This window comes from Halichoeres trimaculatus, unplaced genomic scaffold (assembly GCF_033239565.1).
Source record: "Halichoeres trimaculatus isolate MK-OKI-2021-1 unplaced genomic scaffold, fHalTri1.1 fHalTri1_scaffold_7, whole genome shotgun sequence".
NCBI lineage: Eukaryota > Metazoa > Chordata > Actinopteri > Labriformes > Labridae > Halichoeres > Halichoeres trimaculatus.
In genome coordinates, this window is record NW_027437185.1 from 35,413,285 (window position 1) to 35,441,269 (window position 27,985).

A 27,985-nucleotide genomic window follows, 5' to 3' on the forward strand; every position below is an offset into this window, starting at 1 on the left:
AAGAGATCCTGAGGTTGTTTTTAATGGTGGCGTGCGGTTGGTGTGATGTGATGGTGAGCAGCAGGCGCCACCTGTCCTCTCTGTTTGCTCAGTGCCTCAGTGTGTGTGTGTGTGTGTGTGTGTGTGCGTGTGCGTGTTTGCTCAGTGATAAATGAGCCTGGTAATGACACTTTAACAATGAGTGCATTAGAGTTACACACAACAGCAGCCTCCGGCACAAACAGGCGGTCAGACCAGCTGCTGCAGCGGCGGCTGATGACACCTGAACACAGACTCATGTGGTTATATCTGATAGGAAGACTGAAGCCCCGCCCCCTTCCACAGGAGAGCAGCTGCTCCTGCGACCTCAGAAGTTTGGTCATCAGCAGTTTTATCCATATTTATCACACTCTGAACCATCCTCTTTATCCTGCTGTGATGGGGTTCAGGTCTCCTTACTGAGTGACAATCTAAAACTGCATTTCCCATGATGCTTTGAGCGTATATCCGTGTCCAGTCACACTTGTTTATAGAAATCCAGACAACTCCTCAGCGTGTGTCTGGAGGTCCTGATGCGTGCTGGATGAAAGGACGCAATGACACCTGGTCCATTTGGTTCGTTCTCCTTTAGCGGTCTTGAGTCGACTTGATGCCATCAGTCAGCTGATTTACTGTCTGAATGTTGTGACTGAATTTTATCGTGTTGCTGCAGAAACAAGCCAACCTGCAGGTAGAGAAACCGTAGTACAGATCGAATTTTGTTAAATTCACGTGAAATCAAAAGGTACCATGTTTAGGTACTTAAATGCATCCTTGTGACTGTGAGGGAGTGGAAGAGTAGGCGGTTTTCCGTACTGGACATGAACACAGCATTACAAGGTTATATATTGAAGAATAAATATGTTAAATTTAAAGGAATTTACATTTTATTATTAAACAAACTGATATTTTTTACCACATAAGAACAGAAAATTGGTACCATTGGGTTCCGATACTGGTTGCCAGGTAACAGGAATCGGTACCATATTTCCGTTTACACGGAAACAGCGTTTCAGCTGGCCTAAAATGCAAACTTTTGAAAACAGACCGGCTCAACTCTGCTTCAGTGGAGATCTCCCAATAGCGGCTTCTGGACAAGACAGCTATAGCACCATCTACAGGCCTGGCATGCTTACTACAGCGTTTTCAGTCCATCAGCGTTTCCATGTAAACACAGAATTTTTTCACAGCGTTTTAGCATTTTCAGATGAAACGTCGTGTAAACGGGGCCTCAGTCTGAAAATCTGGCCCCACCAAATTTGTAATTGAATAGCCCTGGTTTAGAGAAACACCCCCACAGGGATGGAGACCATCAGCCCTGGAATAAACTCGGTCACAGAGATGGATCAGGACTGAGGTGTGTTTAGTGAAAGGGTGAGTCTGTTACTTCATTTCAGCAGGTTTGAGAGCAGCTTTTCTTCATTTCTCTGCAGAGACAGAACAAAAAGAGCTCACAGACCTGTGGCGCTGTGATTTGCTGGTCGCCATATGCTTCCCTGCTCTCCCTCTCTCCTTCCTGGAGTAACGGAGAGGAGGCAGTGAGGTAACAGTGCGCAGGAGGGGGTGGGGACAGACAGAGGAGAGGGAGGGAGTATATAGACCAGCTTCACTCGGGGGTTTGGCTGCAGACCGGTCGGATCCTTCCAGCCTCGCTGTCTTCATCAGGTCAGTACATCTCTCTGCTGGGTTTGTTTATCTCTGGGTGCAGCGCGGCGGGTTTCAGCGGCAAGGGGGATGAAAGGGTGTGTGGGGTTTGAGGCGTGAACACACACAGGCTGCACCTGCTGGTTGCTGCCTGGAGCAACGCGCAGAACGAGCCGTGTGTGTGTGCACAAAGCATCCCTGAAACAGAAAAAGGGGGAGAAGGCTGCAGCTTTGGAGCCATGAGGAGGAGGCGGTGTTCCCGCGCTGCGGGCTGAGGAGGGCCTGCCTGCTGGCTACGGTCCTCCTCCTCCTCATCTTCCTCCTCCACTGCAGCAGCATCATCTGGGCTGCCGATGGATGGATGGTGGAGAGCCTGCATTATTTATAGCATTCAGTGCATTGATTAGCTTTATGTAATGCACCGGCAGCTGTGTGTGTGTGTGTGTGTGTGTGTGTGTGTCTGATCCGTGCATAAAGGAACTGAAAGGTGTTTGTTCCTGTGCACAGAGTGCGTTCACGGGCATGATGATGGGTGTGAGAGCTTCCTGTAACCAATCGCACTCACACACACGCACACACAGACTGATCCGTTGTGGTGTGTTAAATTCTGCTCTGACAGGGTGGTGTGTGTGTGTGTGTGTATCAGCGCTCTCGTCCTCATGATATCAGCTTCAACAGAGCTCCAACGTGGCTCCACATCCAGAGTCAGAGAGATTAGCGAATCCTTTCAGAGACTGAGAATGAAGCCACTTCCTTCACACGCACAGGCTGTCCTTTATCCTACCGCTATGGTGTTGGCATCCCCGGTGGAGGGCTGTTGTGACTGAGCTTCTGTTGATCCGTTATCCAGACAGGTGAAGTGATGTCGGTTGAGCTCAGTAGAGATCGAGGATTTGATGTGAGAGATGATCAGTCTCTGTGTGTGAAACCAGCAAACATGAAACTGTCCTTCAGTTTAGTCAAGAAAGAAGAAGAGGCGGAGAGTCTCTGAGCTCCGCTGAGCCTTGCATTTGCCCCCCTCCAAGAACACCTGGGTTTCAAGCAGCTGAGGAACAAGTACCAAGCTTCACTTCTTGCCCTGAACAGCTCCATGTACTCAGCAGAAGCTGGTCCCCACTGAGCTGAAGTGGTTCCGTTTCTGTGTTGCAGCATCGAGGTCTCTGAGGTCCTGTTCAACACCTCACTGTCAGCTTGTGACACGAAACGGGGGCGACTCTTGCCTCTGTTATGTTATTTGGTTCAATATTGGTGGTGTGACGAGAGAGCCTCACAATACGACTCAAACACAGTCCCATCTCTGGGATCCAAGAATCACACTGGCTGTTTCAAACACCTTAAATGAAAATTTGTTCCTGCCGTTCCAGTTCATTGCTGCTTCTGTTCCTCTGAGTCAGATTTTAATCCCTGAAAGTAGATTGTGTTAAAAAATACAGCAGAGTCGTCTGCATACAGGGAGATACAGCTTTTCTAAAGCTGCATCTCGGTTCGGTTCGTCTCGGTACACCTCGCATTTTGTGGCATTTCCACTGACTTATCCTGGGACGGATCCCCAAATAAGCGAGACAAGCCGTCCCACTTTTTGGGACCCTTTCATATGGGTGCCAGACTGAACCGGTCCACTCTCAGAAGGTGGAGCTACAACACTGTTAATTGGTCAAAGGAGTTCCCGCACTTCCCAATCCATTTCTGAACGTCTCCTTGTTCTTGTTTTGGCTGTAAATCCTCAAACCTGTTCACTCCTGGTCCGGTTCCGTTCATCATGCCAGTTTGTTGTTGCAGTCAAGTTAAATACAATCTGGTTTGGACACAATTTGGTTTTTTTTTAAAGTTGCTTTAGATGGTTTTTGTGCAGAACTTCCTGTCCTGCTCAATTTTTTATTTATTTATTTTTTTGTGAAATTGATGCGTATCCAGGGATGGGTACCTTTATTATTGGAAATAATATGGTACCAATTTTCAGTACTTTTTTGTGTTCATGTGTTAAAGCATATCAATTTGTTTTATATATATATATATATATATATATATATATATATATATATATATATATATATATATATATATATGTAGGGTAGTAATTGGTTATTGATTTTACGTGAATCGGTACCCAGTACTTTTGACAGAATTTGTTCGGTACCAATTAAAGGGACATAATTCCGTACCCATCCCTACATGTGCTAGCTCCAGCATCTGCCATTGAACTGGACCTGCCGCAGCCAGGACAACGCCATCATCACATGATTTTTTTTGTTAATGACTATTAAAATATTCGAAAATCATTGACCATCCCTTGTGAAGATTGTGTTTAGGCTGACTGAGCTTTTGTAATCATTCAAATAAACAGATTTTTCCCTGTCACTCAATGAATCAGTGATGCTTTTTGAGGAGCTGCCGAATCCTCATTAATGCTTGAAAATACCTGATGTCAACCATACTCACCCCAGAAAGTGTTTTTTCGGCGCCATGCACTCCAGAGAGATGATCCAGGCTTGTTAGCCAGTGCTCGTATCTCTAAAGAGGGCACCCGAGGTGGTGTCAAAAAAAACTGTCCAAATAAAAAGATGATGCTTTGTAAGTTGATGTTCACTTCCTGCACGGCAGTTTAAGTTAGTGGATATTACTTGCTGGCTTGCCGTTTACACGGTAAAGGTGCCCACAGCATTTCAGAATAATTCCCACTCTGGAGGCTGTTTCCATTAAAACGCTATTTCTGTGTTAACAAGCGACCAAAACCCAAAAATACCTTAGAGTTTCATCTTAAAACTGTAGCAAACGCTTTCTGAAATGCTAGCTGCCGTCTCTTTAAGGCTCCCTTCCCTCTGATTGGCCCGTGAGGGGCGGGGCTATGGGCAGACCCCAGTGTTTGAGGCCCTACCCACAGAAAGCCTGTTTTGAACTAGATCCTTAGGTGATGACCTCATCATTTAGCAAGTCTCATGAAGATCTTGTGCATATTCTGTTTTCTCTGGTCCGGTTTGTGCCCAGCTGAAGTTATTTATACTCAGGACTGAAGAAAGCCTAACCATGTCCTCCACCTTTAATGGGCTGTGACTCATCTTCCTCAAAGAGACTGATGTTTTTACGCCCTCACTTCTTTAGTGTCGAGCTCCTGATGAGCTGATCTCCTCTCTTTGAATAACCCTGTTTGTATTTTTAACTGCACGGCTTCCTGTCTGCGTGGGGCAGCCAGCAACTCCCCTGTGAGCGTCCTCGCTCTGTGTTTAATGCTAATCGTCCATTGTTCCCACTGTCACATCCACTTTGTCGGGAGGAAGAGCTATATCCAGCCTAACTTGATTATATACTCCCCCCCACCCACAGAAAGCCTGTGGCCCTCGGGTTGTTACTCAGACACAGACACACACTTGTCTTCCTCCAGCTCCTGGATGCAGATAACGCTCTCATCTCAAGTGAAGGAGCAGGATTCAGCTCCCATCAGAAGATAGAAGCAGCTCTGACAGAGGAACAGTCTGAACGGCCGTGTCAGGAGAGAAGAGGACGGTACATCGAGCAGCACTCAGCCTCATCCTGATACTTCCACGACATGTTGGATAACAAACTCAGTACAGGGTACTCCATCCTCTCTACCCCCAAATTCTGAAGATAGTCCTGGAAAAACTGCTCGGTGGAAGAGGAGAAGGAATTGCATCATTTAAAACTTGAAAACCTCTAAAAAAAACCATTCTGCAGATCTTCTCATGATGACTTGTTGTGTCCTGACCTCCTTGGTGCTGCAGGAACCCAAACTGACTCTGTGAAGTCCTCTGACCCAGATTTGACAGCCCGTCTGAAGACAACACACTCAGCTCAGCATGCATTATGGAGCGTGGGTCTCTCTGAGGACGTCTGCCGTCTACAGAACAAACACTGAGCCGCACAGCTCCACATCACTAATTCACAGTGTTTCCTTCTGCCGCTCCACACATTCACCCCACACTTTACGTAAGCTCTGGATTTCATCGAGCACAAAGCAGACAATTGGACTCCAGTCATAGAGACCCGACTCGAAGATTTGACGACTTGCAACTCGACTCAACCTCGAGGGTAAAAAAACTGAGACCCAACTTGACATGAAAGACAATGACTTCAGACTCCACTCGACTTGAGAAAAGCTGAGTTGGACAACTTGTAGCACGTTCACCCCGTTACAGGTTCATACTTTTATTGGTTGATTGATTGATGAGATCACAAGCACGCAAGCAACCAAAGGGCACACACAACACGGTGCGGTTGTTAGCTTACCATAGCGACTGCCCTTGAGCCTTTAGCTAGCTCTGCTGCTCCAAAAGTCGAGCAGTTGTGTTTAAAAACTTCCACTTGAGTAGAAACGGCAAAGCAAGATATGCGATGCTAAAATAAAGAAAAAAGAGGGATCAACATCCAACTTTATCTTGGTTGTGTTGGTGATATGTTTGTCGATTGTGTTCTGAACATTTTTTTTGCTAATGTTGCACTGTGGCTAACGTTAATATGGGCTACTGTAGCCTCTGTGACTACATAACTAATCTCCATCTATGGCAGCAAGCCCCCGTCCTCAACACTTTATCACTCTTCATAACAAGCATCCAGTCGTGACTCGTCAGCAGAGGAAATAACTCCCACGATAAACCTTTATTTCTTCTCATTTAGCCTCTGATAAGTTTTTCCTCTAGCTATAGCTACATTTAGTCCACTCTGTTATTCTTTAGGAAGGTGGATAAAGGACCCTATGCCAGCAAAACAAATACACGTGGCCAGGCACTATAGGTAGCTAAATTTGTGCCTGATGATAAATGACAAAAATGTGAGACTTGCTCGAGACTTGGACCAAATGACTTGCTTCTCACTTGGGACTCTGATCGGAAGGACTAACACAATTGTCTGGCACAAAGTTTACGTAACTCAGAACTTTCATCGCCTTTTAGCAGGAGCAGATGGAAGAAAAGCTTTAACAGTGCGACGATATCAGCCTCCATGGTAGATACTGGGGAATTCAGTAGGATGTGGCACAAACATAATCAGGGATGCTTGCTCCAAACTGAGCCGTCATGCTATACCCATCACTACCCATCCAGTCACAGTGTGACATATGAAATCTACCTGGGCAGGTAATATGGATGGAGGCCTTCAGCCAACAGTTCAATGTGAGCTCAACAACACCATCTGTTACAGACAAAAAGAGCAACCCTACTGCTCTTTCGTCCACCACCCACTCAGTCCTGAGGTTGTGGATGGTGACAGTGTGGTCGTGAATATCCTGATGTCAACAAGTCTCTCCAAGGCCCAGGGACACGGCTTATATCTCCTCTCCTCAAGCCTCCATATTCTTCCTCCAGCTCTTTTCTTTCCTGTTTTAGTCTCCTCTACATCCCTGTGCATCTTGAACATTTTTTGCATTCACATCGAACAAAGCGGTGATTGGCTACATGGCCCTTGAAACCAAGACAAACCAGGACCTCACTTGAAACCAAGGGGTACAACAAATTTCCCATGATATCCAAACTCCAACAGCTACAGCTAACAATAACTGCAGTGATGTCAGGCGAGGATGATCCCATTGCTCCTATGCAGCATCCTCTGAAGTTCTAAAGTGTTACAAACTGCAGTTCCTCGAGTCTCCACTAGGGGCTGTCAGCAGAAATATCAAAAACCACATACACACCCATTCAAAAAGCTGGATTAAACATGTTAACAGCCTGGTTTCAAACGTGATTTCAGTCTGAATGGGTCATTTCTCTATCAGTATGATTTTTTTTACTCAAAGTGACGAGTTTTAAAAAATTAGAAGTTGAACAGGTGGCGCTGCAGAGACTTAATACATATTTTATTCTGATTCTTCAGCTCTGACGTGAAGCTGTGAGTGACTTCTGCCTCTCCTCTCCATCCCTCACCCGTCAGGCATCTTCTTCCCTCCTCCTCCTACTTTCTTTGAGGCAGTTCTCTGTTTCACCCTTTCATTTTTTCCACTCAATCCTCTTCCTCACCATCCTCCCTCCTTCCTATGCCCTCATTTCTCTTCCTTACTCACTGTCTCCTCTTTATCCCCCCTCCTGCACCCTTTCTTCCATCCCTCATTCTCTTCCTTCAGCCACCCAACCACAAGACAAATGGACGAATGCCTCGTTGGTGATATATGGCCACTTCCTCCCCCTCCGTCCCCCTCAGCCTGAGGGGGAGGAAGAGGAGGAGGAGGAGGAGGAGGTATGTAGCCACACATATCAGGCTGTAAAGCAGGCAAAGTGGATGGAGTCTGGCTCCATTTGCAGGCATTGGTGTTGTGATTTACAGTGACAGGGTTGGTTACTGAGGTCTGCCTGTTTGTGGACTCACTGAAGAGGAAGAGGAGGATAAGGAAGAGGAAGAGGAGGAGAGTTAACTCGTGGGTTTCATGGTGAAAACACTGAGGAGTGCAGTGATCATCAGTCCGCTGTGTTAGATGGTTAATGCTGAATGAGAGCAGCTGATGAACACACACTATTACAACTGTCCATCTGAAGTGTGTGTATGTCTGGCTCACTCTCCTACTCACTGAGCTCCACACACACACAGAAACACACACACACTCTGCTGGATGAATGCAGCGTGGACTCTGTGCATGAATGGGCTCATTAACTGTCAGAGAAGTGGTGGATGAATGGAGGATGTGACGACTAACTGGCCAACGGGACAGATGAGAGAAATGATGAAGTGATGAAAAAGTCATGATGAAGAGGTGATGAATGCTGCTGCTAATGAAAGAAAAGATGCTACTGTCGACGGAGGAGTGGATGATAGATGGAGAAGGAGAGTTAGGATGATGAAGCTACTGGATGATGGATGAAATGATGAGGTGGAAAACATGCAAACATGTTCAACACACAGAAGAGAGTGATAAATGGAGGGATAGAAGGATCCATCTATGGAAGAAAGGATGGATGATGGATGGATAGAAATACATATAAATGAATAACAGATGAATGGAGAAGTGGTTGGATTCTGAATGATCGGATGACGGATGGATGTTATGATGGATTAATCAAGAGATGGATAAATGATAGATTGATGAATAAATTAGCATCAGGACAGTTGGATGTTGGAAAATGGATGATGCATAATGGCAGTTGGCAGATAGATGAATGGGTGGAAAGTTGGATGATAGAGGGGTAACTGGATGAACAACATGACGGATGGATGATAGATAGATGAAAAAATGGATGGATAATGGATGGATGGATGGAAAGATTGTGTTTGTCCTCTTATTTTATTGAGTTGTTGAATTAATAGATAAAAACTGTTATAACTGAGAACACATGCTGATACTGTTTTAATCCATCCATCCATCCAGCTTTTCCTTATTTCTGAGTTAGATAAACTCTAAATAAAATGCTTGAACTCTCTAATTTAGGCCTAAATCTCTGATCAGAGGGAAAGAAAAGGAGACATCCAATGAGTTCAACATTCAATCCTTAAAGGGGACATATCATGCTGATCCCTGATGTAATACTTACATATAATATAATAAAGTTGAAAACAAGACCTTACAACCCCTGAATTTTCAAAAAATGAGATATTGTATTTTTTCTGATATCCTAGAACGAGATTCGATGCCTCTGAAAATAGGTCATTGTTGCCATTTGGCCGCGAGATTTTGACCTTAGTGACGACGCGAGGATCCTTTCTTTTTATTGGAGTAATCTGATAAAGCAGCTCCTCCTCTGTGATGTCAGTTAGTCACACAACCGCTACCGAGGGATACACCCACCAAGAGCTGAGTATAAACGTATAAACTATACATGTTACAGTACCAGTTTGACTCACCACACTGAAGCGTCCTGAGATGATCTATGTCGAGGTGGATTTTCTTCCTCCTGAGCTGCAGAACATTTTTATTAGTGCTATCAATGCCTTACGGTGAAGTTTTGGCAAACAGCAAACTCGCTCGGTCTGCCCCATTCAAAGTGGCGATTTTGTAAATACTCCCATGCTGCAAAAACCGCCCCCTGGCTCTACCCCCTCCGCCCCTCTGATAGAACTGACCAATCAGAGCACAAAGGGCTGTGACGTTGGGAGGTTACTGGAGGTCATTCTCCAAACGGAGCGTTTCAACGAGATCTTCAGAATGGTCTAAAATGAGGATATTGAGAACGCTATTGTGGGGAAATGAAGGAACTAAATGACTTGTGCTGAGGGCAGAAATGCTTTACAGGCATCCTAGTCTGGCATAGTGAAAAGGAGAAACAAGCATGATATGTCCCCTTTAATCTCTCTCAGCTTTATTCAGAGTAACAGAGTATAAACAGTGACAAAAAAGAACATTAACATGTGATTTAACCAAATAAGACCCAGCTGTGAACAGACGCTAAAGGTTATGAGGAGCAACACATTGATACATGATGTAAAGGTGAACCTTAAGACCCACTTTCAAAATAAGTCTTTTCATAACTAAATTTTTTTGCTTATACCATCTTCACAAAGCCACGCTCCTCCCAGTTAAAGAGACAGATGCTGAAATATTCCCCTCCGCGTGGACTGAGTCTGTAGAATAAATGAGTTCCCCTTTTTGAACTGAACCACGGAAACAGATGAGCTTTAAACCTCAATCTGATTGGCTGAGCTGTTCCTCTGTATGTTCCCTTTAAAGGTCCCTGTTATTGAAGAATCTTTCAGATAATGAGCTTTCTTCTTCCTGTCTTTAACCTCAAACAGCTGGAGGCTCGCTGTGAGATGCTGCGCAGGAGTCCTGCTGATATTTGAGGGACTGATCTCTGACACACGTCTGTCTGGTTTTGGGGACGTCTCACGGAGCAGGAGTCCATGCTGTAGAGACCATCCTGCTGCTTCAGAAACACACTTTTAACACAGAGACAGAGCAGCACAGATCCCTCAGATACAAAACACACACTTTACACTCAGCAGCTTTCTTATGCATTGATTGAAGCTTTGCCAAAATAAGAAATGATAACAAGTGCTCCAGCATCAGTGTGTCCTCCCAACTCAAAGCTGCTCCAAAATGCTGGGAGAGAAAAAGGATCCAAAAGCTGGCGTTAAGAGCTAAAGCACAGAGACTCACTGGAGTCAAAGTCAGATCCTAAACCTGCAGAGCACAACAACACCACTTTGAATTCTCTTGTCGCTCCTTTTTAGTCTGAATGGAGCAGAGATTTTACTCCAGATCAATAAACTCAGCACTGTCCCCATAATCATACCAAAATGTTGGTCCAGCGTGGAGCGGCTCAGTGAATGTGGTCTGGACTCTGTGGAGGAGAGTCATGGTTTCAGAGACGCTGTAGAAGGACAGAATACCTGCTCTGTGATCCAGGTACACTCCTATTTTGGAGGACCAGGGACCTGAGACCTTAGTCTTGACACTGTTGTGGATAAATTTATAATTATTATCATAACAATCTAATCTCCAAGATTTATCATTAAATCCAAATAAAGAATCAGCTCCTGATCTGCTGATACTCTTGTAGGCAACTGCAACACAAACTCCTTCTCCTCTCCACTCCACCTCCCAGTAACAACATCCACTCTGACTCCCCCTGCTCAGGACCTGATAACAATCAGTGAATTTGTCTGGGTGACTGTAATCAGATTGTTTCTGTCCTGTCCACGTTGCTCTTCTATCTCCATCTGATATTACCAGCTGTGTGTGCGCTGTGTTTGGAAATCAGCTCTGGTCTTGGACTCTGCTGGATCTGACAGTAAAACGTCCACTCCAGCTGCTGCCTGTGAGACGTTTGTCCATGTGACTGTCAGAGCCTCCTGTAGCTGATCTCTGCCTGCTGACACAGCTGCTGTCACATCCTCAAAGTAGGCCAGAGGACGGGTCTTGATGCTGGATGAGTGAGCAGATCCACTGAGTGCTGACAGTGAGGGGTAGCTGTGGAGAAACTGGTTGTGGTCCTGTGTGTGTGAGAGCGTCTGCAGCTCAGCGTCTTTCCTCTTCAGCTCAGCGATCTCCTGCTCCAGCTTCTCCTGAAGCTCTTTGACTCGACTCACTTCAGTTTGCTGCTGGGATCTGACCCGCTGCTCCACGTCAGAGCCTCGTTTCTCCAGGAGACGGATCAGCTGGCTGAAGATCTTCTGGCTGTGCTCCACGGCTCCATCAGCCGAGCCATTGATAGCCTCCACCTCCTGTTGGAGCAGCTTCACGTCTTTCTCTCTGTCCTGGATTCTCTGTTGGATGTGAAGTCGACTCTCCTCCAGCTCTCTCTGCTTCTGGCTCCTTTCTGCTGCAGCTGAGACGGTGTCGTGGCCTTTGTGTTGGTCCACAGAGCAGAGGGAACAGATCGACTGCTGATCAGTACGGCAGAACAGCTTCATCACCTCATCGTGACGAGAGCAGATGTTCTCCTGGAGCCTCCTGGACGGCTCCACCAGCTTGTGTCTCTCATAAGCCGGAGATTCATGATGAGGCTGGAGGTGTTTCTGACAAAAGGAGATCAAGCAGACCTGACAGGACTTGATGGCTTTGAGTTTCCTCCCGCTGCAGACGTCACAGGCCACATCTTCAGGTCCAGCATAAGAGGGACGATCAGGAGCAGCTTGGAGTGAGCTCTTCTTCAGTTCCTGCAGCACGATCTCCAGCATGGTGTTTCTCAGCAGGACAGGCCTCGGGGTGAAGGTCTGCCTACACTGAGGACAGCTGTAGACCCTCTTCTCATCCTCTGTATCCCAGTGGCTTTGAATACAGCTCATACAATAGTTGTGCCCACAAGAAAGAGTCACTGGATCCTCCAGTAAATCCAAACAGATGGAACAAGAGAAGGACTCCCGGTCCAGCTCCACTCCTTTCTGCGCCATTTCAACACTCGCTGTCCTGAACTGACTGAGTTTCTCTTTCTGAAAAGTGAAACTCCTCTGAGCTCTGATCTCAACAACATGTGTTTCCGCCGGATCTCAGAGTGTAGATCTAAAGGGGAGGGACCAAGAGTGATGTGCAGAGTGGAGCTGGCTGTGACAGACCAGGGAGTGGTTACCAGGTCTTTCCACATTACAGGAAGTGGAGCGGCACTCTGAGCCGAAGACTTTGTGCCCTCACAAACAAAGTGGTGTTGCTTGAATTCTGGCCACTGTTTCATTCTTTAGTGATAAATCACTTTCCCCATACTCAGACTCTTCAAGTTTAATCCACAGATTAGAAACAGTTACGTGTTGAAGGATCACATTAAAAAAAAGTGATTTAAGGGACTTTGAACGTGGCATAGTTGTTGGTCTGAGTATTTCAGAAACCGCTGATCTACTGGGATTTTAACCCACAACCATCTCTAGGGTTTACAGAGAATGGTCCCAAAAAGAGAAAATATCCAGTGAGCAGCAGTTCTGTGGGACAAAATGCCTTGTTGATGCCAGAGGTCAGAGGAGAATGGACAGACTGGTTGGAGCTGATAGAAAGGCAACAGTAACTCAAATAACCACTGGTTACAACCGAGGTCTGCAGAAGAGCATCTCTGAACACACAACACGTCCAACCTTGAGGCAGATTGGCTACAGCAGCAGAAGACCACACCGGGTGACCCTCCTGTCAGCTAAGAACAGGAAACTGAGGCTACAATTCACACAGCAACACCAAAACTGGACAATTGGAGATTGGAAAAACGTTGCCTGGTCTGATGAGTCTGGATTTCTGCTCCACATTCAGATGGTAGGGTCAGAATTTGGCCTCAACAACATGAAAGCATGGATCCATCCTGCCTTGTATCAACGGTTCAGGCTGCTGCTGCTGGTGTAATGGTGTGGAGGATATTTTCTTGGCTCACTTTGGGCCCCTTAGTACCAACTGAGCATTATCAAGAAAACCATGAAAAATAGAACGGTATCAGCATCTTATGAGCTATTTTTGATATCATTATATTTCCAAACGAATGTGCATTACATTGTACCAGTCAGCAAAATGAACAAGAAATTGAAGAAAACAAGGGTGGTCTAATAACTTTTTCCATGACTGTATATACGACTCCATCAGGATGGTCTGTGAGCATTTTCGTGGCATTGCACTGTGCTCTTCTGCTCCATATTGTTAATGTCGTTTCTCCTCCATATTGTCTATTCAAAGCTTTGCAGATGAGGGCAACAGGGTCTTGTGATCCCACCACAGTCTTCTGTAGTTTCCATAGACTGTATAAAACATGGACGTAGTCTCGCCGACGTCACCCATCTGTTTCTGAAATGGAAAATGAGGCACATCGGCCATAGCGGCCATATTGGTAGTGGCAAGGGCTTCGCCTACAGCCATAGGGTGCCGGCCGTCACGTGACCCTCACCTGTGCCTCTTATTGGGGGAGCTCGCGATGTTAATATCATCTGAACGGCCGCGTTAGAAAAAATTTCATCCCCCGTAAAGTGGGAGCCGGTAGTAAAATTAGCGACTCAGACAGAAGATGGTTTTTGAACCAGGCTGTAAGCAGGTTAATTTCTGCTTTGAAGACGTTTTTTTTTTGGCTTGGTGTGTTTGTGACTTCCGCTACTTCTGGAGCCTGCCTCAAGCGAACACTCAAGAAACAGCAGATTTTAGCACTTCCACATTGTCTCATATTCTTAGACCAGAGGTTGCCGCTTGGTAGTTTCATCATCGCAGGAGCAAATTCAGACCATTGAAAAGAGGCTGCAGGAGGCTACCGATCAATTTAGAGGCTGTTTTTTGACTCCACATTCTCTGGTTTATACTTTGATCTGTAGTGTGCAAAATACTATGTATTTTTTTTATCATGGACTTATCTATGATGGCGAACACAGGCACATGTGCACATCCGCAAGTAGAAAAAACATTCACAGTAACCTTGGCTTGACTTCCTTGTTTTGCACCAGGGCTTTTGTTTTGTTTGTTTTCCAGCTGTGATTAAGTAAGGAAAATGTGTTTTATTTAGGCCTAAGCCAAAAGATGCAATAATTAGAATGAAAATGAAAGAAAAGTCTTTGTAGAAAGTGTCTAAAAATACAGTCTGATTAATGGAAAGGCCCATTTCATTGACTTGAGCAGAAATAGAATGACATGAATAAATGGTGTAATATTTCATCTGTAATAACGTCCAGAATCACAGGAAGTCAGGGCTATAATAAACCCCATGAAGCTTTATTAGAATATTAAATATTAAAGCTGAAATGAGCTTCCTCCTTTAGACCTTGTTTCACACAGTCTGACTCGGATCGCTCACTTTTACAGAAAGAAAAATGAAACAGAGTCGTGTATCCTGCTTTGCCTTCCAGTCTGTGCTGAGGGAATAATTCATCACCCCATCGTCTCATGAATAAATAATGCTGCTGGGCTGTGGAGTTGCTGCCTGGCAGGTCTGAGAGCAAGGCTCGGCATTAGCAGCCCATCATTAATTCATTCACAGACGTCTCCAGGATTTATTCTCCGTCTGTGGTGGCACTGTGACATTTGGTTCAGAGAGCAGCAGAGTTTCACTCAGGATACGATCCATGGAAGATGTCTTTACCAAGTGTGAGAGAAGGACGGATGCTGACCTGGGAAGAGCCGGGTTTATCATCCAGTCAGGTGGAAGATTTAGGGAAAAAAAGTTTCAGGTTAGGTTTTAATTTTAGATGGTTAGGAGAAGATAAGACTCTGAGTTTGGAGAACCTGCGTTTTAATGTGTCTGCGTGGCTGTGATGACGTTATCCCAAGCCGCGCCACAGCGTTGGGATTATGAAAGTAGAAAAGGAAGAGGAGACGGAGAAGAAAGGGTGCAGTGGGATGGAGGGAAGGATGGTTGGGTGCTGGGGGATGGGAGATGAGCGAAGTGGGAGGCGATGGATGCCCTTGGGTGCTGTCTTCAGTGTTTGTGCGGTGTATCTGGCTCTATATGAAAGGAAAGGAAGGTTATGTAAGGTTTTAAAGGCCCTCACCATCACCAGGATGAGGGAGTTAAGTCTGCTCCAAACGCCTACTGAGAAGGTCTTACGTAAGGAGACAGTACTCAGGCCTGGGCAGGTGGAGCGGCGCTCCTCTGCTCCACGTTACCACATCTTGATAGGTTCTTCCTCTCCTGTGAATCCGAGGGTAGATAGACTCATCCTATCTTGTGATTAAAGCATTTGTCTCTCAAAAGATTTTCTTCTGCTTGGATTTGAAGCCAAACAATCATTTTCAACTTCTCAAATGTATTTAACCAAAGGATGGAGCAGTTTGAACCTATGAAAGTATAGATACCACAGTGTGTCAACACCACACTGTGAGAAAATTCCAAACAGCCCATTACTCCTTTAGCAGTCTGTATTGTTAGCGAGTTAAACTGTGCTCATTAAGGATCATAGACTGTCAAAAAATGGACGTCATCTTGCTCGGCTCAAAGTTAGGTCGCCACAAAAACTGCTCCCCCTGGTGGGTGGCTGCAGTGTAGGTCAAAAAATCCATTGCCAGAGTCATCCCAGATGGGCTGTGGTCAAACTTTAAAAAATTAATACACCTGGTAGAAATGTTTCTCACGTCTGATTGTTGTGGTGATTTGAAGATAACATTTGGCGCCTTGTATTCAAGTCCTCTTTTTTCTGAAAAGTTTTGTTTTCATTAGTTATATGAGGTTAAAAACAAAGTTTTACGTCACGTTTAACGATGATTGACAGCTGCCACTCTTTTGTATTTTTTTCGGGGATTGTAAAATATGTCAGGAGGTAGAGTCAAGAAGTAATTAGACACGCGAAAGAAACAAAAAAATTATTATTTTTGCCACCAAGCTCCACTGAGATTCTCCAGGAATCCCTCCCTTTACTGCAGACCCTGGCTGCACAACTGCTGCCAAAGGCAGCGCCTGAGACGAAGGGTTTTTTGGCGTCAAAACCGTACAATGGTAAATGGCAGAGCCACGCTGTCCACGACAGTCAATGGTCACAGCCAACTAGTGTGAAATATTTCCCAGAGATAAATAAGTTCCAGTGGCCCATTAAATGATACCATAGAAGGTGACGGATAAGCTGTGTAGCATAGCAGTTAGCCTGTTAGCATGAAGATCTTAGGCTTGTGCTGGTTTTCATGGTGATTTATTTTACTGCAGATGGAGACGAGCTCTAAGCCGTCTGCAGCCAGTCAAAAGCCGTTTCCTAGAGCCCCAAACAGCTTTGAGAAACAGTGGACTGAGCAGAAGGTCTCCAATTTACAGGGTCACTCTTTGAACTGGAACACCAGGGGCCGACAGAGACACATTCACACTATCAGGCTCAAAGAAAACCATGGTTTAGGAGGTTCTAAACCAAGTCCATAACAGCTCACTTCTTAGACAATACCCCGTTAACTGCCGAGTGATTTCATGAGGCTAGTGTGCGGGGCTTCGAGAGGAGAGGGATTCGTCTATGCAGGGACTGTTCACCGATGATTGATCACTCTGGGGATTAAGACTTTAAAGGCAGGCTTTAGACGGGAATACTGTAATACAATAAGTGTGTGTGTGTGTGTGTGTGTGTGTGTGTGTGTGTGTGTGTCCTTTCTTTTAGATGTCCTTGTCTGACAGCCGCATCCCTCAGTTATTCTATTAGCGAGTCCTTGAGTTTGTCTTTGCAATGATAGGAGACTGAAACACAAGAAAATACACACACACACACACACACACACACACACACACACACACACACACACACACACACTGCCCCTCTCTTCTGTAAAGTAACAACTCAAAACAGGATAAATACGATTGAGGAGATGCACCAACAAATTCAGACGCATAAAATCAGATCAAATCAAATCAGGTCTGAAAATTCAATCAGAGAAAAACAGTCCATGCATCTGTCACACACACCCGGCATTTACAGGAAGGTCCAACACACACACACACACACACACACAGTAAAAGTGTGTGAGTCCCTCTGAGCTGTCGTGGTTGTAAAAGGGCAGCAGTGAGAGACACAAAAGCCGCGTTTCCACCAAGCAGTCCGGGTCGGTTCGTCTCGGTACGGTGCGCTTTTAGCGGCGTTTCCACAGACTCATCCCGGGACGGATCCCTAAAAACCGAGACGAGCCGTCCCACTTTTTTGGGACCCTTTCGTATGGGTGCCAGACTGAACCGATCCGCTCTCGGGAGGTGGAGCAACACACTGCAGACGGTTGATTGGTCAAAAGAATCGTCACTTACCCCGACAGCGGCTGCATTTCTCCTTGCGGCTCACAGACTTCTCTGAAACGAAGCTTGATTGCACTTTGTAACAGAGAGTTACATGAAAATCACAGAGAGGACGAAATGCTGCATGTCTTCCATCCGTGCTCTTTGTTTACTGTGTCGCGTTTTTATTCTTTGTTGGATTTAATCGCGGGGTAAGCTGCTACGGCGTCGCGCTATTGTTTACCAGCTGTGGCTTCCGGCATGCGGCTTACACGCCGCCCACCACGAGAGGGCACAGTTTGCTGTGGAAACGCACACGGGATCAGACTTAACTGTCCCAAACCGTCCCAAACCGTACTGAACCGACCCGTACAGCTTGGTGGAAACGCAGCTAAAGAGGCCACAGGGCTCGCGTCACACCCACGGTAAGGAGGAACCAAAGTTAATATCCCATAGTGGATGTGAAGTGAGTTTTCAGAAACATCAGACACAGCTTCGAAGCTGAGGTGTTGTTGAACGGTTAGCCCCAGGATAGCATCAGGTTCACCAGATCTCCAGGTTCTGTGTGTTTCCTGGTGGTTTCACCTCTAAATGTTTGTGACCTGTCAGCGATACAACACTCCCGGGGCTTTGGGATCAAGTTACAGATACGTGACTTGGAGCAAATGGCATCAGCATTGATTTAGTCTCTCCTGTCACAGGGGTAAAGAGCATGAAGACAATCCCGTTATCTGACATTTTAACATCCCCAGGTCTGCTGCCTGCAGGGTCCAGGACCCTCCACCTATCGGATCCATTCTCTTCATTATCGACGTATCGGAAATGTAAACTGTTTCAAACTGAGGTGTCATGTCTCCCTCTCAGGTCCAGAGGAGAGTCAGTGAGGAGGTTCAGCATCCAGCAGAGGAGGAGGACAGAGAGACAGCTCCGGACGCCCTGAGATCCCTGACCTGGTGGCTACATGCTCAGCTCCCTGTAACTCTAAGAGGAAGAACCAGACCCATCAGGAACCATGGATTTTGTGATGAAACAAGCTTTAGGAGGTGAGTACAGCATTCAGTGTCACCCTCTGTGTTTGCACGTGAACGTCTGCAGGAGCTCTCTGAAAGTCTGATAAAAAAAGCTGTAAATTGATCAATCTGAGTTTCTAACCAATGTGCATGCTCCCAGTCCACTCTGCACTGAATGAAACAAACACTTTGAAGCTCCCATGAGGAACTCTGAAGCCCAAACCAGCACCTTAATAAGTCCAGATCCCGATGCAGACTGTTTGCCGAGCAGACTCCCGATTGTGTGAATACAGATTACCATGACCCGTCCTGACCTGAGCTGCAGAGCTGCAGAGCTGCAGAGATGGGGTCAGCAGGGATCAGGTGTACAGCCTGCACTCTGCAGGAACGTGGGACTCACTCTGTAAGGGCCTCATAAAACAGGCTGTAAGTGAGGACCCCGGGGTCCAGGGGATCCACATTTCTTAAAAACAACCCTGACATCCAGTTTCGTCAGCTCAGAGAGCAGCATGAGATGAGGTTCACAGCTCCCCTCCTCCCCTCAGCTCCTTGTCTTAGATCAGCTCCTGCACTTCTTCTTTTCTGATGAAGACTCTATCTCTATCCTCACTTCCATATGTCCACTCCATCTCCTTTTCCAGCCATCCATCCCTTTTTTTTTATCTCCATCCCTCTGTCCATCCCTACATATTCTGTCATATCCATCCATCCATCGGCCATCAGTCCTTTTTCATTCATCCTTTTTTGTGGTGTCTTCTTGTTATGTTGCGTTTCTTTTTTTGTCCTGTTTTGCACTTTACAGGCCCATTTCTCCCTTTCTGTATGAAAATGTATCCGTCCTTTTCAAACATGTCACCATCACTGCTCTCATACTTCCATGTGTCCTTTACGTTGGCATTGCAGTTAACCAATACATCCTCCAGGGGGCAGCCCAGAGTCAAAACTATATGACAACCACGAACTCAAACACAAACATAGCGACTGTGAAAGAGTTTTGCTAATGTGAAAAGAATGCTAGAGTCTGCAGCATCGTCACCTGGTGGCCATATTGGGACAGGGGACTGCTCTAGTGCGCTGTACTGTAGTCGGAGACAAGGTGGATAATTTACTCACTTAAACACTGGTAACTCACTGAATTCTTCACGGATTTGCAAACTGATTGGTTTATGACAAACCTTATTTACGTAGTTACCTATGGACTCAATAAAATGCATATATCAAATTCAATGGTTTTAATTATTTTTAGGTATGCAGTAAAAAAAACTACATCTCGGATGTTTAAAACACACCAAGCCATCTAAAAAACGGTTGAAAACGGAGCTATCTACATTTATTTCAAAGTCCATTCTCCGCTGACTTTAATGCTGTAAGAGATCGAATAGCCTTGTCCCAAGAGGGCCGCCACTGTGACGATGTTGCTTCCCATCGACTCACAGCATGAATGAGTCATCTAGTGTTTGCATCTATGTTGTAACACCCCGCACAGCGTCTGTTGGTGTCCATTCCCAAACTGCAGGGGGTGGTGTATCACAAACATGTCTACCAAAGTACTAAACAAGAGCAAAAGAAGTTTGCTTCTGTTTATAACATATTTACATTTCTGTCCGGGAGACTTTTTCGGTTTCTTTTAACCAATTACTCTTCACTGCCGAGAGTGGCCCAATTTCACACCATGGATTATTTAGCACTTGGTTATCATGGTGATCTATGTGTGAAGAGTCATATAGATGCCTGTAGCACTTCGGCCACTAGGAGATCCTGTTCTTCCGCCATCTTTTCCACGCATCTCTGTCGGGCAGGTTAGAAATTTTCGAGCGCGAAAAGGAAACCACAAGGGGGCGTTGGTGCGAAAATGCCATCATTTGTCCGCACTAAACCACGTGGATCCCGCAGATGCTTCAAGCATAAATCAGCCTTAACCCTACGTATCGGATAGTAACAGCAACACTGCCCTCACGGTTTCCAGTGGTACTGCTCAAGAAAAAAATTAACACAGACAGAAGGCTCTGGGTGGAATTTGGGAAAGGGCTACCATACTTCAGGAGGTGTCAGTTAATAACATCGACCGCTGTGTTTATGTGTACGAGCCTGATGAGACTGGGAGCAGCTCAAACTGGTCTGAGTCTGGGTTGGTTCAGGTTGAAGGTCGATTTTCTTTTATTTAGTGTTTTCAGACGACAGCAGACAAACTGACCAATCAGGCTTTGTGTTTTTATTGAAGAGAGGACAACAGGAGCGCGGTCTGTTTTAATACGCCACACTGAGTGTCTGATCCAACAAAGATAGGAATGAAGTAAGATGGCTCACTTACACACGACATCTCTTTCATTGTCTCTGTTTCTTAGCCACTCACACTCCCTGTTACACACACACACACTATAATTTGATTTAGACATAACCAAGGACATAACACTGTTCACAGAAAGCCATTCACTTTGTCCTGCTCAGCTGCACCTCAGCTTTATTTAATCACACACACACACAAACACACACACACACACATAGTAATGTAATTAGAGGTTAGAAACCCTGGCATGGTTTCATTGCCTCAGACTGAGGTATGGATTTTAGCTGCAGGTTGTTTTCTTGTTGCTGGATGACTGATTGGATCTGTTGGTTTCCATGTCGTGTTTCATGAATCAGCCGCAGACGGAGCAGGCGGTGTAAACACCGTGTTCCTGATGTTTTCGGCCTTTACCTCATCATCAAACACCTGAACCTCTGGCTTCTTCTCATACAGGAGCTCATAAGAAAGATAACGTCCAGATAATCTCTGACACATCAGCGTGAGGACAGGTCCAGCTCACTCTTTCATTTCCTCTGCCGAACAACGAGGATGCCGTTTTAACAGGAAGTCACCGCAGCTAGATCTGACCGCCACGGTCTAAAAAACAGTTCATTGAGCTCAGAAGCAGGGGATATGGATCTGATATCTGTTCATGGAGAGACAGCGAATATACAGATGGGGGCGTGACTCAGCGGCAGAGGTCAGGTTTACTTTATTAAACCTCCCTGAATAAACCCCACCAGCAAGACCGCCTTCATTCGGGGATCTGGACCATCAATCAGGGCTTTGGTCCTTCAGTCAGGGGCCTGGTTCATCAGTCAAGGGTCTGGTTCTTAAGTCAGGGCCTTGGTACAACAGTCAGGGGTCTAGTTCTTCAGTGAAGAGTCTAGTCCATATGTTAAGAGTCTGGTCCTTCAGTTAGGGGTCTAGTCTTGGATGTGCAGAGCCAGAACGGTTCAAAACAGGCTTCTAGAGGCCAGCAGAGATCCGGCAGAGAATTCCAGACTCAAGTCCTGTAAAACTAGAACCAAGTTCTCCATTGATGAGAAGCAAAGAAGGCTGAGGTTTGACAAAGACCAGGAGGACTGGACCATAGAGGACTGAAAGAATGTCATTTTTTCATGATGAGTCCTGTTTTCAGCTTTTCCCAACACTTGGTGGTCTAATGGTTCAACGGGGACCTGGAGAGGTCTACAAGCCACAGAGTCTCACATCCACTGTAGGATTTGGTTGAGCATTGGTGAGGATCTGGGGGTCTTCAGCCAGGCTGGACTCAGGCAGATCCATCTTTGTGAAGGACTCCTGAATGAAGCCATTAAGGAGGTCATCCTGAAAGAAAAGCTGCTTCCTTCTCCTGTGACCATGTCCTCCAACTCTGAGGATCCATCCATGCTCCATGACACACAGGAAGAAGATCAAGACCCAGACCAGTTTCTAGATCTGAACCCCACTGGAAACCTCTGAATGTGGACCAGAGGAAGATGGAGGGTCAAAATCCATCAAAGAAAGCTGAGCCGCTTGAGTTTGCAGAGACGAACGAGAGTCGAGACCAGAAACCAGAGTTATTCCACCAAACACTGATCCATCAGCTCTTCCTCAGAGAAACATCATTAAAATGTATTAATTTTTACCAGAGCTGTTTCCTTTTGTCTCCTGGTTCATTCCTCTCTGTGTTGTTCTCATTCAACATGAAGCGCGTCCAAGTGCACCAGGCTTTTTCTGAACACACACACACACAGTGCAGGTACACATGTTGTGTGTCGGGGTGTGTTTACACACCAGAGCACACACAGCGGACAGTCTGACCTTAACCTGACTCCCCAGAGAGTCCCTGGGACTGTTTCCCTGACCCTCCTCCCTCCAGCTGAGTGTTAATTTGTCAACCTCAGATTCACTGCCTTCACACAGCAGCAGGCCAATTAGGACCTCTGACAGGACGGGCCACCGCTGGGCTCGTAAAGCCAGGAGAGGGAAGAGGGGAGGAGAGAAAGGGGGAGTCGAGAGAAAGGGGGGAATCACAAATTTCTCCTAGCACCTCCCTCCTGCTCCTCTGAAACGGTCCCATCTTGCTCGTTGAAGAGTCGCCTTCTTACCAAATGACCCAAGGTCAACAGGAGCTCTGCCTGCAGCGGTATGATTAATGACCTCACTGTGAGGGCCCAGAACCAGACCCGCCCTGTACTCAGCACCAGGGCCTCCTTAGTGAGTTACAGAGCAGAAAACGAGAAGCCTTCTGTTCCCTCTCTGCTCCCAGCTCGGGTTAAAGAAAGACTCCACTCACGAAGCCAGGCGGCCTCAGAGAAAGATCAATACGCAGATGAAGTTTTCTCTGTGCTGGACGATCCATAATTCATACACACTCAGGTGGTCCTGTATTTACTATCGACCAGATGCAGGTTACTGCAGCAGCAGTATCTGTGACCTGAGGGAGCAGCTGTCACTGAGAGAGACGCTATGCAACCTCATCATGAAAAGACCTCGGCTCCACCATGATTCAGTCATTTAACACGCCGAATATAAATCAGTGAGAAAAAACTACAATCAATAGAGAATGGAGAAAACACTTTCAGAAAGGTCAAAAGTCAGGTTTATGTGTTCTCTGTGGACTCTCTGTAGTACTCCTCCCTAACACATGAGGGCAGTGTGGTCTGTATGCCTGTCCCCACCCCTCCTTGAGACTTCTAGCCCCTAATTCACACCATTGTAAAAAAATGGATGTCATCTTGCTCTGAGTGAGGTCGCCACAAAAACTGCTCCCCCTGGTGGCTGGCTGCAGTATAGGTCAAAAAATCCTTCTCTCCAGTCATTCCAGATTTGCTGTGGTCAAACTTTAAAAAACTAATACACCTGGTAGAAATGTTTCTCACGTCCAACTGTTGTGGTGATTTGAAGATATTATTTGGCTGCCTTGTATTCAGGTCCTGATTTGTCTGAAAACTTTCGTTTTCATTAGTTATAAGAAGTTAAAAGCAAGGTTTTACGTCACGCTTAACAATGATTGACTGCTGGCAGTCTTGTGTATTTTTTTTCGGGGATTGTAAAATATGTCGGGAGGTAAAGTCAAGAAGTGATTAGACTCTTGAAAGAAAAAAAATATCATTATTTCTGTCACCTGGCTCCACTTAGATTCTCCCAGAATCCCTCAGTGTCTCTACTGCCTAAGGCTGCCAACGGAGGCCTCTGTGATGGGGGAATTTTGGCTTCAAAACCATACAATGGTAAATGGTGGAGCCCCGCTGTCCACTCTATATACAGTCTACGGTTTCCGCGTGGTGGTTAAAGGGGTCAAACCCAAGGGGCAACATCGAGTTAGTAAATATGAAGCCTATGTAGAAGTGCTAAAAGTTGCTGTTCATCGAGAATCCGCTTGAGGCTGGTTGCAGAAAGATCGGAAGTCACATACACATTCAGCCATAAAAACAGACTTTGCGGCAAAAAAAAAACATATTTACAGCCTGGTTCAAAAAACAGCTTGAGTCTGGAACACTGATTTCACTATGTGCAGACACAGTACGGTGGATAAATTTTTCCTAACTTCAGTTTAGAGGTTATTAGGATCATTTGATGATGTGGCTGCGACTGCGAACTGGCTTCATTTCATGGTTTCAGGAACAGATGGGTGTTGCAGATTCTACGTCCATGTTTTATACAGTCTATGGTCTGAGCTGTCACATGTGACATACGCAGGTTTCACCGTGAAAAACAGTCACTCCATGAGTAAGTAAGTAAGTCATTTCTTTGACTTCCAGATCAGTTTTTCAGCCTCAGAAAAGATCGAGGACTTTCCAAAGACTGCGTAGACTTTGTCCCTCCTCAAACCTCCAACTCCAAAAGACAACTGAGTGAAATGTGATCATTCCTGTTAGCTGACAGTGCTAATACAAGGTTCCCGTCTTTGTTATCAGCAGTAATCCAATCATTTGCTGTATTTGGACCAGCTGATCCCCAAAGACCCCCTGGCTCTTTGATACTTATCTGTTCAGTGGTTGACGGGCTCCCTCGTGTGGTAAAAATATGTTACTGCAATCCCTTTTTCTTTGTTTTTTGGACTGTCTCTGACACATCTAATGTCATTTCTCACCAAAAAACATGTATCATGCCTTTTTTTTCTTTTATTTTGTTTATCAGTCTATGAATTTCAGTTTGTTCATGATTTTAAACTGTTAAGTAACTCCTCTGATGTCTCCTCTGTTCAGAGACTCTGATATACAAACCAGGCGAGCAGAAACTGAGTACCTGTGGTGTTCAGAGGGCTCAGGTGCTGCAGACAGACGGCTGACGCCGGATGTCTCTGAGGATCTTTGAAGCTTGTCCAGCTGGAGCTTCATCAAGCTTTTGTTTTTCAAGCAGCTTCCTAATCCTCAGAAGTGCTGATGCAGAGTTTCACGGCGGACCGTCTGCGTGGTCTGTGATCTGTGTCAGGTCAGCCCACGCTCACCTGGTTTCTCCCACCTGTTTTTCTGTTCAGGAGCCACCAAAGACATGGGGAAGATGCTGGGCGGGGAGGAGGAGAAGGACCCTGACGCAGCGAAGAAGGAGGAGGAGCGGCAGGAGGCTTTGAGGCAGCAGGAGGAGGAGAGGAAGGCCAAACACGCCCGTATGGAAGCTGAGAGGGAGAAAGTACGGCAGACCATCAGGGACAAGGTAGAGAAAGTTTCCTCCTAAAGCAAGATGCTTCAGTTTCTCTTTGGGTCTTAAAGTCCCTTTTAAGGGATCCAGTCTTTAGACTAGTCTTCACCTGACTCTGTCTGATCAGAGACACGGTGACCCCCCACCACTCAGCCCATACTCCTCCCATCATTCCTTCATCCTTTCACCAAATATCAATAATTAATAATTGCACCTCCTGTCCTCTGTGTTCAGTACGGGCTGAAGAAGAAGGAGGAGAAGGAGGCGGAGGAGAAAGCCGCCATGGAGCAGGCCTGTGAGGGGTCACTGACTCGCCCGAAGAAGGCCATCCCTCGAGGCTGCGGGGACGATGACGAAGAGGACGAGGAGAGCATCCTCGACACCGTGCTCAAGTTCCTGCCCGGACCTCTACAGGACATGTTCAAGAAGTAAAAACCACCAGACAGGGATCAAACCCACCCTGAAGACAGGGTCCAGTCTGGCCTGGTCCAGGCTGCGGGGGCTGAGAAGACAAGGGGCGGGACAAAGGGGGATCATGGGTGGAGGGAATGATGGAGGTAAAATTAACGGGGGGAGGATAGGGGAGGGGTTTCTTGCCAAACTGTGGGAGGCTTCACACTGCCTTTCTCAGAATCTTTTCTTTTCTACTCTTCGACGACTCTTCCCTTTTTATTTCCACGACTGCCGTCAAACCTCTCCACTGCCACTTCGCACATTTCTTACAATGAGTATGACCTCCTTGTTTTTACACGGACGTTTCGATTGGTCGACTGCCACGTCGCCAAATGATGGGGACCAATGGAGAACAGTATTCTCTTAGAGACAGGGGGGCAAATGACACTGCCGCCATGTTTCCCGTTAAATGGAGCATGCTGTGTTTACTTCGGTGGCTGTTTTCTACTTTTATGAGCCTGGTGTTGGTCTTTATATGAAAAAAAGGAAATTAAGTGTCTACATTCAGATTTTAGGACATGTGCCTTCATATCACCTCCTCCAGCAGAGGAACTGAGGGTTTCATTCTGAGTCAAACCGGTGAGCCGTGTTGGTAAAATGTAAAACTCTTTTAGATCTTTGGTCTCCAGTTGGTGGATACTTTGTGTAATTTTACATTTTCAGAAGCTTATGTTGAATCCTGGACTTCTGGAAATCTAAGATTCAAAGCCCAACAGTTCTTGAATCAGAGCTTCCTGAGAACTGTTCACTGCAAAAAAAAGAAAAGAAGAAAAGTAAAACTCCCTCAAACTTTAAGCTCTTTTTGCTAGATGCTGCCCGTTTTGCTCCCTGAGACCAACTCCTGTCCCCGTATATCTTTCAGGATCAGGAACAGGTTTAGAGCTCTAAAGTCCTAGTCCATCAAAGTGGATCAGACTCATCCGATCTGCTTTGAATCCAGATTTAGGAAACAGTCCGACGCAGTCTTTGTGATTTTTAACCCCTTATAGACAATCAGAGCGTTAAAGTCTTGGATAACGTGCGGTTAGCCGCTTCATGTTGTCATTTCCTGTCTCTCCATGGTTGGTTGGTTAAAGCAGGTTCACGTTTCTTCTTTGACTGTTTGTTTCTTCCTTTCAACGCTGTATTTACCTCTTACTGTCTTTCTTCATCTACACTGGTGAATGCAAACACCTGGAGTCGTTTTTAACCTGTTAGTTCATCCATTGCTGTCAAAGACCAAAGAAATACCGAGACCGATCTATTTCTTTTGTCACCACTAAAACATAGAGCTGCATGCTGGTGTTTGAGCGTCGGACTGCCGGCCCGTCCCGTGCTTGCATGCATCCCAAAGAGCCGTGCTAACTCTGGCGATGATCCTGTTTCCTGAAGAGTATCTGTGGATGAATAACACTGGAGACTGAGCCTTAGAAAACCAGTGCGTGAGCTGACACTGCCTGAACAGCTCACTACGAGTCCATTCTGCGTCCTCCATCACCAATTCAACCCAGGTCAATGCTCCCGACTCCTCAGGTACAGCAGCTTGGTCAGTGGACGAAAGTGGAACAGGACAAAATGATAGAAAACAGGTGTATAACAGAGGATAACAGGAGGCTAGACATACCAAACGAAACTGTTTTAGATCTTCTTGAGTTTGAAGTTTGAAGTTTGACCCTTTATACTAAAAGTCCTAAATAACTTAAAAGACCCCCCCTCTGCTGTCCTCCAAACTGAGTTTTGGTAAACAATAATTTCTCTGAGAGCCCTCTAAATCATGAAAATTCTGAGTTCTCAGACCAAAGTCAGGATTCAAGTCTTTTTCTCAGAGGTCTCTCTTTGATCTCAGAATTCTGACTTTGATCTCAGAATTTTCTTTGATCCCAGAGTACTCTCTTTGATCTTCGAGTTCTCTCTTTGATCTCAGAATTCTCTCTTTGATCTCAGCGATCTTGTTTTGATCTCAGAATTCTCTC

General features: G+C 45.8%; 1 protein-coding gene and 1 pseudogene across 1 annotated transcript; one reads left to right on the forward strand and one right to left on the reverse strand.

Annotated features, from left to right (window-relative positions):
- Positions 1-1,572: 1,572 nt before the first annotated feature.
- On the forward strand, positions 1,573-26,090 carry LOC141793530 (complexin-2). The gene is made up of 4 exons (XM_074674297.1): positions 1,573-1,683; positions 18,519-18,697; positions 25,420-25,595; positions 25,815-26,090. Exons 2-4 carry the CDS (start codon positions 18,667-18,669, stop codon positions 26,010-26,012), a joined length of 405 nt encoding a protein of 134 aa, XP_074530398.1. The 5' UTR covers positions 1,573-1,683; positions 18,519-18,666; the 3' UTR covers positions 26,013-26,090.
- LOC141793526 (E3 ubiquitin/ISG15 ligase TRIM25-like) lies at positions 10,784-12,426 on the reverse strand (annotated as a pseudogene).
- Positions 26,091-27,985: the final 1,895 nt, after the last annotated feature.